The sequence below is a fragment of the Lissotriton vulgaris genome, chromosome 8, assembly GCF_964263255.1.
Source record: "Lissotriton vulgaris chromosome 8, aLisVul1.2, whole genome shotgun sequence".
In the NCBI taxonomy this organism is placed as follows: domain Eukaryota; kingdom Metazoa; phylum Chordata; class Amphibia; order Caudata; family Salamandridae; genus Lissotriton; species Lissotriton vulgaris.
The window spans coordinates 1578779207-1578791193 of NC_141696.1; the positions used below are offsets into that span (position 1 = coordinate 1578779207).

The 11987-nt window shown below is 46.3% G+C and overlaps 1 protein-coding gene across 2 annotated transcripts in view; it reads right to left on the bottom strand.

Annotated features, from left to right (window-relative positions):
• The window catches only part of AGPAT3 (1-acylglycerol-3-phosphate O-acyltransferase 3), a 271235-nt gene that overhangs the window by 14613 nt on the left and 244635 nt on the right, over positions 1–11987 (bottom strand). For both annotated transcript variants that reach the window (XM_086935879.1, XM_086935880.1), the window contains one exon: positions 5422–5620. In XM_086935879.1, the coding sequence (XP_086792005.1) occupies positions 5422–5620 (199 nt within the window). The remainder of the gene's footprint in view (positions 1–5421; positions 5621–11987) is intronic.

Consider the following 11987-nt stretch of genomic DNA (forward strand, 5'->3'; position numbering starts at 1 on the left):
GTCTTCTGGTGGAGAGTCTACTGGTGCCTCCGGTGGCGGGGATGGAGTAGATATAAGATAGTTTTCTCACTCAAGGGGCACTGAGGTAGCATCTTGTATTTCTCGATCTTCCCTGTCGTCGTCTGTAGCAGAGCATCATTCTGGGTGGAGCCAAGATATTTGCCAACTCTGGGTGATGGGCTACAGGTACCTCTAACAAATCGATATGGCTGAGGAAGTGGTGAAGGGGTTTGCAACACTGTACAGGTCTTGGTGCTTGTGGCATAGGACTTGCGGAGCAGATGGTGGAAATCTGCGATAATAGTCTTGGAGCACACTTTGCAAATTGGTAACCAGAGACATATGCGTTGAGATAGAAAGCTCCTGTTGGTCTTTAACTGAATATTCTTGTTGGTAGGGTTCAGAATGATCTCACAGAGTAATAGTCAGAGCCACTGGAATTATGCGATTGTGCGGCTGCAGCCATTTTCGCATAGTTGTAGATTTGCGGCATTTGCCACAATCCATCAACTGCATAATCGGATTTTAACAAAGAAAAATTGTTTCTAGCTCAAACGGTTCCAAAGTTAGTAAAAACGCAGAGATATGCGTTACCATGCAGTGGTAGACCCTTTGCAAAGTTCAACTGATCATCTTTCTATAGTCTATTTCTATATTTGGTTGTTAAACTGGTACTAATGAGGTACAACTAATGCCAAGACAGTGTTAACAAGATTAACAAGCATTTGCAATGCAACTGGTCTCGCCTTTGGGACCGTATATGTATTTATCTATGCAGCACATTGGCCTGGGTGCAGAAACATCTACTGTTCTTTAACATGGAGGGAAAGTAAGCACCAAACTGCGTGACATGCCAGGTATGGGAACACATGGAGAGAAATATTGCCATTCAGTGGGAAATGTTGTAGTTCAAAGTTCGGTTTTGTATATAAAATCAGGGCCTTCAGTGGTCATATCACTGAAAATACAAGATTTGAAAAAAATATTGTCTACGGGTGCTCGTGGAAGACAATTTCTATGGACTGGAATCTAGAGAATGCTAAAGAGATTCTGGTATTTTACTGACCTCTGCTCGTCGTTTCCGATCAAGAAACTTAAATAGAGGTAGTTGCCAGAAAAATTAAAAAAAGAAAGTCGCACAGCAGAAAGCAAATCTGGCATTTTACTGACCTCTACTGGTCGTTTTCTATCAAGAGTTAAATAGAGGCAGTTGAACAAGTAGAAAGCAATTCTGGCATTTTACTGACCTCTACTGGTCGTTTTCTATCAAAACCGTTAAATAGAGGCAGTTGAACAAGTAGAAAGCAATTCTGGTATTTTACTGACCTCTACTAGTCGTTTTCTATCAAGACAGTTAAATGGAGGCAGTTGAACAAAACACAAGTCCCTAAGTGGAAGCAGACAGGTCCTAGGGCTGATCTCCTGAGTCCACAAAGTATATACAAGAGTTCTTGAATGCTCGACCTAAAAATACCAAAATAATAAATGAGTACTATCACAAAATGTACAGCATAATTTGCCTTTTCTTGCTGCATAATTTGCTCAACCCTGCCACATAATACGACCCTCTCCTGCAGCATAATCCCAGTGGCCCTAGTAATAGTCCTCTACAAACTGATCATCCACAAAGTCCTGGCATTTGACATGTAGCTGGCATGGACTACTAGCATTCCCCAAAGAAACCTTCATCCTCGGAATCTTCCTCCTCATCTAAGAGGTTCGAAGGTGGATAGGGAAAAACCTTACTTGGAGAGGTGTGAGCTGGTAGAATTGTGGCTGCAAACTATTTTCCCTTTGCAGGAAAGAAAGACAATCGAGGAAATTAAATGTTTTGCTGGTTTTTTTTTCTTCGGTATGGACTGTTCCATTGTCGATGTTTTCTTCATTGATGGTAAATTCGTCGTCAACTGTATGATCGATGGTGGTATCGTAGATGGTACCATCGATGGTGGCATCATTGACAGGAGTGTCGACGGTATCAGCGTTGACTGTTTCACCATCGTGGCGTAGGCGGCAACTGTGCCTTTGCCGGCGAGGACTGTGTCGATGGTAAGTTGAGGAGGGATCGCGTTGAAGGAACCTTAGTCGTCTGGCGTTTTAGTATACTCACTGTTATAATAGTCGTCAATGACAGTGGTGACAAAAACGCGATCAAAGGAGACGATGCTGTGGTAAAGGTAGACAATGGTGTCGTAGTTGTTACCATAGACATGGACTTCGACGAGGTAGCCGTCGACAAACATGTAGTTGCAGAGCTTGATGATTTCTTTAAGATGTTTTCATTGACTGCACAGACTGTGATGCACGTTTAGGAAGTGCTTCTTTTAGGGAAGGAGTGGTCGTGTCAGAGCGAACCGTTTAAGGCAATTTTCCCCTCTTGCAGGAGGAAGGAATATCCTCATGCCTCTTCTTGTGTCGAGATGTAGTATGTTTGGATTTTTTTAATGGCCTTTGAAGTTGGTTTTGAGGCAATGTTTTACTTAGATTTAAATCTTTTGAAGGAAGATGAAGTCTGCGAAGACTGATCACTATCCTCCTTTAATAATGGGCACTCGTTTTTTTAGGCCTTGAAGCCACAGCAAAAGTCTACCTTCCCTAGCTTTAAGATTCCTTCCACAAGATTCATAGGCTCTGAAAAGTCCTTTTTAAGCGGGTTGGGATATGGTGCCCAGTCAGGATACGCAGGTAATCGAGGAAGTGATTGTTTTGGGAAGTAAATTCCCTTTGAAAAAACTGAGAATAGTTTTTAATTAGGAAAAAATTAAAAACATTCTTGTTCAATTACTAGCTCTGTTAGGGCATTTGTTATACACTGGTCAGGGCTTTTGTTCACAGATGTTGCCGAAAGGCGCGGAGATACTCCTTAGGGAGTCGAGTTCCTAGCGCGTTACAAGTCTGTAAATAAATAAAAAAATAAATAAAAGGAGACTCCCAACACACAACATGCGGTTGAAAATCTGAATGATTCCGTCTTTCCTAGGAGCGTTCTAGAGGGTGCTATCGCCTGACTGGCTAAAGTTTGTAGCTTGATCCTTTTTTCTTTTAAAGGACATAGATAGGCTACAAAACCTATGGTTCATTACCCTTCTGCCCATACTAGTAATGTAATGTAATGGTGTCTTGTAAAGTGCCTGAATCACCCCACATGGGGTATCTCCGCGCTGTAGACCGCTGGGGAACCCGTCCTGGCTTTCCCTGTGAGATGGTCCCTACTGGGTATCTCCAAGGTGAAACCAGGCAACCCTGGCGTATGTGGGGGGCCGTTGTGGAGATGAGGCAGGCTAATGCCCAGAATTGCTGAGTGTGATCCCTGGCTAGAGTAGGCACCAAGGCGAGAATTATCGAGTCCGCTGACCCTGGTCCACGACCCTGCCGCGTCGGGAATTGAACCCTGGTCTTGGGCCATCCTCTGCTTCCGGGTCTGCCGCCTCTAACCAGTGAGCCACACCACTATACACATTGCTTTATAATAGTACAGTAGGACTCCCACTTCAATGACTGGGAATGATTCAAGCATGTTAATCTAAGAAAGATGCAGTACTGGAGAAGCATTTGTGTCATTCAGCAGGTCACTTTTTAAACTCTATATTCGAATAACTTTGTACTAGGAATTTCCTATTTCCTATAGAATACAAAGTATGCTGCATGATTTTGCCAATGGTTCTAGTAATAGAACAATACAAGACAAATGAATCCGGTCCTGGCAGACTGAGCAGTGTATTAAGATGCGCCCTTAACAGAGTCTGGAAGGTTAAACCAGCTGTACTATAAGCGTCCCTTCAACCAGAATATCCACGACTCCTACTTACGCTGCAATGAGTATCAGGTCGGATGGATTACCAATTGGGGGGCTACAGACTAGGGAGAATAAAAAATAAAAAATACAAAAACGTAACTTGTGCTCGCCGCAGCCCCAAAAAACAGTGCTACCCGAGGCAGACTGCCGTACTCCCTTAGCTACACCGCTGGGACTTCCTCTTGTAAACATCTACACCTTCAATACAACAATATGACTTTTATAGACCAAGGTTTGATGTATTGTGTTTTGCTCACAGGAGTGCAAGACACTGAGTGGGAAGCGGGATCATATTGAGGAATATGGCCAAGCAGTAGTTCCCCTAACTAGCCACACTGATCTGCCTTTTACATTGTCTGCTAGCAGCAGACCTCACAATATCACAGTTAGTCTGTAGTAAGTTATGACAATAAAGCAGCAAAGTCATTTTCTTACTCTCCCATTTTAGAGTAGTTCAAATCATTATTTTACTTCGCACAATATCTAAAACTATAAGTCGAACACTTCATCACAAGATTATCTCCTGCAATTCCCTTCATTCTACGACCAAGATGGGCATGGCCTTTCATCCCCCAGTCTTCACCTCAGGAACCCCTATCTTGAGGCATTAACCCTGGCCATTAACCTGTGTCTGCCTCTTGACAATTCTTTAGAAGCTGCACTTCTCTATCATTTTTCGGGGGTTTTATATAGATATATATGCACATATGTATGGGTATTTGCAGACCGTGAATATAACTAGAGGACAACAGAGAACTGAACATGGGAAACAGGACAGTCATCCAGGTAGATTCCTATAACGTACAAATGTAGAGGAAGAAAATCCAGGGGGATCTTAACAGAGTTACAGAAGTTCTAAGTCAAGGCCTCGTTGCAAGTCCCTGCCAGATGGAAACAGCATTGAGATTGAAACGTTGTTTGCGCCCAGGAAGAGGCTCCATAGCCCTCCTGTGAAGATTAAATGAGACGTCTCATATGACTGCAAGTCCAGTGTGGAGAGTCAACAGTGCTTGTGCCATAAAGTGCTACAGTGCTATGTGCAGGAGGAGAAGCGGTTGACAACAGTCTGCCAAAGCTTTAGGAATCAGTGTTGATTTTGAAACTGCTCTCTTCATGGCATTTGTTTGAGCCGGTTCCAACCATGGGGTATAGGCCCTAGGTGAGCAAGCTCAATATATCCAGAACTTACACTGGACCTTCACAAAGTGCTCCAGATGGATAATCAGAACCCCCATTCCTGTGAGTTAAAAGAAAAATTCCAGTATTCTTGCTGTGAAATATTTTTTTCAGAAGGACCACAATTTGTTTTCAGCACTTGATTGTCACTAGTGCTGTGCTAGTTGACTGCCACCCGCGCCTTGATTACACACACACACACACACACACGCACGCCCACACACCCCACCCCTTTAGAGGCAGCAATGCAAGGATCCTTCACATGCAGATCAGGTTCAGCACAGGCAGTAGTAGTCCAAAACAATCATACCCAACCTCATGCCATTCCACATGCACAAGCCCGCTAACAGCACAAACCTTGTGCACCAGTGAAAGTCCCTGGTGTAAGGATACACTCCACAGGAAGGCTGACCATGTGTCACCTTCCACATAGCTCATTGCCCACTTACCTGCTCCTACAAACCCCAAGAATGCGAGGATGAGAAGCGGGGAACCACTGGCAAATACTTCAAAACCGGAGGCGAAGAGCGGAGAGAGGAGGAAGGTTGCCCAAAAAAGGAAGTTCAGGAGCGACCAGAGCCTACGAGGGGGCTTGATCTTCGTGCCGGGGAACGTGCCTTCTTCAAAGTATTTGTCTTGTAAAGCATCCTGGGGAGAGGCAGAGACAAAAAAAGGACAAACAATATAACTGCTCCAACACTGTGAACATCACCTATAATCTCAAAACTTGAAACTGTGCAAGGCCACAAGCTCCAGCAAGGGGGCAGGCCAGGGAGCACACACACCAATGTCAACATAAAACACAGAAAATGTGACCGTTTTGGGTTGTTCATGTTCCAGTTCGGAGAGGGTCTGGTTTGGCAGTTCAGTCTGGACGGTTCCTATTGGAGCAGGAGCAAGAGTGAACTGCATATGTATAGTTCTAATTTGAGGTGGCGTGCTGGGCAAAAGCACAAAGGGTTGGAATAATACCCTGGGCATTGCCAGTGGTTAGACCTATTGCAAGTATTCCTCCCATCTGATTTTGCATGTCTGATGTACTGCCACATGTGGCAAGGGTGTATATGGCCAGGCATGGGTCCAGTTCTCATTGTCCCACTGGAACCAAGTGTCACCCAACTGAAGAGCCTTCATCAGGGGGAAAATGGTCCTGGGTTATTTCTGCTGCGGTTCAGAGAGGGCTTGGTGATTCCGACTAGATTGGCACATGAACTGCCTAACACACAGTTCCTGGCATATGAATTTCCTTACACAGCGTTCCTGGCATATGAACATCCTGTGTTGGGAAGTTCATATGCCAAGACCGCTGCTTTAGGAAGTTCATACGCCAAGACGGCTACCTTAGGAAGTTCATATGCCAGCAACGCTGTGTTAGTAAGTTCATATGCCAGCAACGCTGTGTTAGTAAGTTCATATGCCAGCAACGCTGTGTTAGGAAGTTCATATGCCAGCAACGCTGTGCAAGTTCATATGCCAGCAACGCTGTGTTAGTAAGTTCATATGCCAGCAACGCTGTGTTAGTAAGTTCATATGCCAGCAACGCTGTGTTAGGAAGTTCATATGCCAGCAACACTGTTAGTAAGTTCATATGCCAGCAACACTGTTAGTAAGTTCATATGCCAGCAACGCTGTGTTAGTAAGTTCATATGCTAGCAACGCTGTGTTAGTAAGTTCATATGCCAGCAACGCTGTGTTAGTAAGTTCATATGCTAGCAACGCTGTGTTAGTAAGTTCATATGCCAGCAACGCTGTGTTAGGAAGTTCATATGCCAGCAACGCTGTGTTAGTAAGTTCATATGCCAGCAACGCTGTGTTAGTAAGTTCATATGCCAGCAACGCTGTGTTAGGAAGTTCATATGCCAGCAACGCTGTTAGTAAGTTCATATGCCAGCAACGCTGTGTTAGTAAGTTCATACGCCAGCAACGCTGTGTTCGGAAGTTCATGTATTTCTTGCCGGGAACGTGTAGTCCAAGTAACAACTTTATTGATGTTTCGCAGTAGATGCCTTCCATATCTTATTTCAGCAATACGCTATAAATATTACATTTGAAACATTGATCCATGTACATTCTGACAAATACGATCGATGAAGAGCTCGTATTGCCTCTGGGATGGAATGGAACTCTATAAGTGCTCAGGTTTGAAACTGAGCGACATCTTCCAGGCATCTGTGAGGAGCTCATGAAGAAACCCACAGGGGCCTGGAAGACCCTCAGTGGTATCTCAAACGCTCCAAGAACGCTTATTATCTCTTCACAGTATTTAGATACACACATGAGCACCTCATTCGTCTCTGGCGCAGTCCCACTTCAAACAAGTGAGTGAAGTCGCTTTGGGCAGAAAGAGCGATGTAGGAGTGCGGGAAGGGAGGTGGCTGTGTCAGGACGGAGCTCTGGAACCTGCATAGCAAAGATATGTCAAATGTGCACAAGTACCACACAGACTCAGAAATATCAGTCATCAAAATAGTGCCCATATTCACTGTCCAAAGCTCCTCGAATCACAAACTGATCGACATGAGACCTTCCACACCCACCCGCTATGCATTGTTTAGAGAGGCGGGACATATAGGGGAGGAGTTTCACCTTGGCAGGAGAAGCCTACATTGAGTCAAAGGGCACCCAACCATCCGACTGCAGAGTCCAGAGGAGGGCAGAAACAGGAGGAGTTTCACCATCGCAAGGAACGTGTACACTAGGACAAAGGGCATGGCCTGGAAAGCTCCCTCAACCACCCATGCCAGAGAGGGGGAGCTAGGGATAAGACAAAGAGGAGGAGTCTCACCCTGGTGAACTCTCCCCCCCATCTAGGCCAGGGGGTGAGGGGGGGTGGGGGGGAGGGTAGGGGAGGGTAGGGATGAGACAAAGGGGAGGAGTCTCACCCCAGGAAGGTTCAGACAGGGGGAACGGGTAGGGGTGGGGAGGGAGGTTTCTTCCCGGCAGAGGATGCCTTCAGTTGGACAAAGGGCATGGCCTGGAGACCTCCCACCCCTATACACCCCGTACACAGATTTCCGTGAGGGGGACTGGAAGGGAATATGTTTAGAAAGGGATGTCCAAGATGGAATTCACAAACTCAAACACATGGGAGATAACCTCCTGTGCAGCACACACGTTTGGCCCAAATGTACCCTACCAGCCACTAATGGAATCTTCAACTGAACAACCAACACAGGTGCAATATACGTCCTTCTTAGGTTCCACAGACAAGACTCCATCATCTAGGGAGTGGGGACAGAATGTTTCCCCCAAAAGTAATCTTTACTGCTCTCAACCTCACTCCCTCCCTCTGGGGTACGACAGTATATTTGACCCATGTTTGGGTACGGCATCTCAGTTATGGGCACTGCAAAGACTACTAGAAAGAGCCGCCAGTAGCCAGCATCCCAACAGAGAAGCAAGCCGGGTGCCTCTGAATTGGGGTCAAGCCACCACCCCAGCCAGCACCAGGCGATGCTGAGAGGAGAAGGCAGCAGCCTCCCTCACTCACTCAGAATGGGGTCCCCGTTACAAGTTCCCTTGACACTTGCTGGCAGCGCTTATTTTGCAGGAAAAGAAATGGCAGGGCCCGCGCCAAGAGGCCACTGCAGTTAGCACCACCAAGGGCCCCTGCCAGTGACAGTACCAACACAAGCGGCTGACTGAATGCGACACTAAACTGACACTGGTGACCAGATGTTCGGGTCTAAGACGACACCAAGACATTGGGGAAGTATCAGGCTATGCCTGAGCGCATTATCAGAGCAATACCAGAGATGGGCCCAGAATCCCCACATGTAAAAACAGATATTTCAAGATCTCCGGAACATCCCAGGACAGACGCAACAATATGCATATAATAACTTTGGCCACAGGGCAAATGTTATTAAATGTCCAGCACACAGATTGTAAAATAATTTGTGAGGTTGTTTCTTGGATTGAACAGCGTCAGAATGTATTGGTGAATATCTTAGTTTTAGCACTTTAATTACACAAAGCCCTTTTTTTGTAATCGCTACCATCGCAGAATGAAGTGCGCAAAGGGAGTAACCTGGTTATCCAATTGGAGTGAGATACTGGAGTTTGCCTTACATAGAATTCTGCCCAGTAACCACTTACTGCCCCAGTACACCATAGGCGTTTCTTCTCCCACCTCACCGCCAAGTCCTGGAACGGCCTCCTCCATCTCTGGACATCACCCTCGCTGGAAGAATTCAGAAGGAGACTCTAGACCTGGCCTTTTGATAGAGCCCAGCTACCTAGCGCCTGATTAGTAGCACTATGCAAATACTGATTGATTGTAAGAAACTGTTTCACAAGAGGGACCTGGGAGAACATTACACACCAGGAATGCAATAGTAAGCATCGACCTGTCCATTTCTGGTTATTTCTGCAATAAACTGACCAGTCTAATTTGAGAGTCCTGTAGGACTCTGGTTATTGCAGAGATTCTCCTGGGGGCTCTGGCTTTCCAAATCACGGTTTTCAGCCCATATTTTATCTGGAACACAGCCTGGAGAGCCCAGCTTATCACTCTCCACGTTTCTAAGGTACTAGGCTTGAATTAACAATTCACGCACCTGCTCGCCTGTGGCGAAGCCTGGTTACACACTTGCCAATTTAGCAACCCAAGGAAACCAGCATCAGCAACATGGACAAAACTGAAAGGGAGCGCTTTTAATGGCCATAACCATGGACTGCCAGACATTGTGCGGAGGTCCTGTTGTATGCAAACACTATCCTGAAGAAGCATCATTGTCAAACGGGCGCCACTCTCAAATTGTACTTCAATCTTTTGTTATCTTCCTTAAAAGTCTTAGGCTCTGTCACAATCCTGTTGTGGAGCACTTGCTGACGTCAGAGAAGCCTTACGACAGACACACTCTTTGCCAGCACCAACATAGAAATGAATATGCTACTTACCAGTATGCATCTGTTCTTGGCATGTAGGGCTGCTAACATTCATATCTTAGCATTAGATCGCCGCCTAGTGTTGGGTCCGGATGATCGCACATTGTTGTCCTGGAAGAGTCTTCGAAGTATCCTGAGATAGGTGGCTCCTCCCCTGGACTACAGTGCGCATGGGCATCGCCTCCATCCCCAGATTGTTTTTCGCTATTGTGGCAGAAGATGGAGTGAAAAGTGTAAAGGATGTCCATGCTAATGATTGAATACAATAGTATATCTGCAGCTGCGACAGGCACCGGGGAGGAGGGTGGGCGATACGAATGTTAGCAGCCCTACATGCCAAGAACAGATGCATACTGGTAAGTAGCATATTCAGTTCGAGGCATGTGGGCTGCTAAATTCATATCTTAGCATAGAATACATAGCAGTCCCTCCATCAGCGGCGGTTGCCCGTGCCAGCTGCAGAAACCTGAAAAAGTGTCTTGAGAACAGCCTGTCCTACAGCAGCTTGCTGCTTGGAATGCACATCAACACAGTAGTGTTTTGTAAAGGTATGTGGTGTAACCCACGTGGCTGCTCTGCAAATGTCCTCTAAAGGAATGTTCCCTAGGAAAGCCATGGATGCCCCCAATTTGCGTGTGGAGTGCGCCCTTGGGGGTATTGTTAAAGTGCGCTTGGCCTTTTGATAACAGATTTGAATGCACTTAACAATCCATCTGGCTATTCCTGCTTTGGAAATCGGGTTGCCTTTGTGTTGTGGTGAGAAGGCAACAAAAAGTTGTTTTGTTTTCCTAAAGTGTTGTGTCCTGTCTATGTAGTACATTAACGCCCTCCGTACGTCTAACGTATGGAGCATTCTTTCCGCCACCGTTTGTGGGTTTTGGAAGAATGCCGGCAAGTCGATAGTTTGGTTGAGATGAAACTGTGACACCACCTTCGGAAGGAATTTGGGGTTAGTACGTAGCACTACCCTATTTGGATGAATCTGAATGAATGGCTCTTGGATTGTGAGCGCTTGTAGCTCACTAACACGCCTCAGTGACGTAATAGCAATTAGGAAAGCTACTTTCCATGTTAGGAATTGTAGTTCACACGAGTGCAGTGGCTCAAATGGTGGTCCCATCAGTCTGGTGAGGACCACATTGAGGTTCCACACCGGAGCTGGCGGTGTTCTTGGAGGAATGACTCGTTTCAGACCTTCAAGGAAAGCTTTAATGGCAGGCACCACGATAGCAAATGAAGTTAGGGATAGATGCATCTAGCGGGTTGATGTCATTGGCTGTACAGTAAATGACAAAACGCTTCCATTTTGCAGCATAGCATGCTCTGGTTATTGGCTTCCTTGCCTCCTTGATGATGTTCATGCATTCAGGAGGTAGGTTGAGGTATCCAAACTCTAAGACTTCAGGAGCCAGATCGCTAGGTTGAGCTGTTGCGGATCTGGATGCTGAATGTCACCATGGTTCTGCGTCAAAAGCCTGGGCGTGAGGCGCAGTCTTTGATGCGGTACCACTGAGAGTTCGAGGAACGTGGTGTACCAGGCCTGGCGCGCCCACGTTGGAGCAACTAGGATGAGTGTCATCGAGTGTTGCCTTAGTTTTCTCGCCACCAGTGGTATCAGAGGTGTTGGCGGAAAAGCGTACGCAAATTTGCCTGACCAGTTCATCCATATCGCATTGCCCTGCGATTGCGGGTGTGGGAACCTGGCGGCGAAGCTTTGGCATTTTGCGTTCTCCCTTGTGGCGAACAGGTCTATCTCTGGATGACCCCACCTTTGGAAGTACGGCTGGAGTACTGATGGATGTATCTCCCACTCGTGCATTTGATGGCTGTATCTGCTGAGCAGATCCGCCATCTGATTGTCCTTCCCTGGGAGGTGTTCTGCCATGAGGAAGATGTTCCTCTGAATGGCCCACTTCCACATGCTCTGAGCCAGATGAGACAGCTGCGGTGAGTGGGTGCCCCCCTGCTTTTGGATGTAGTACATCGCGGTCATGTTGTCCGTCCGGACTAACACTACTTTGTTGCACAGATGTACAATGAAGGACTTGAGCGCCATGAAGATCGCCATCAGTTCTAGATAGTCGATGTGCATCTTCTGTTGCTGCGTCGTCCATAGTCCCTGCAC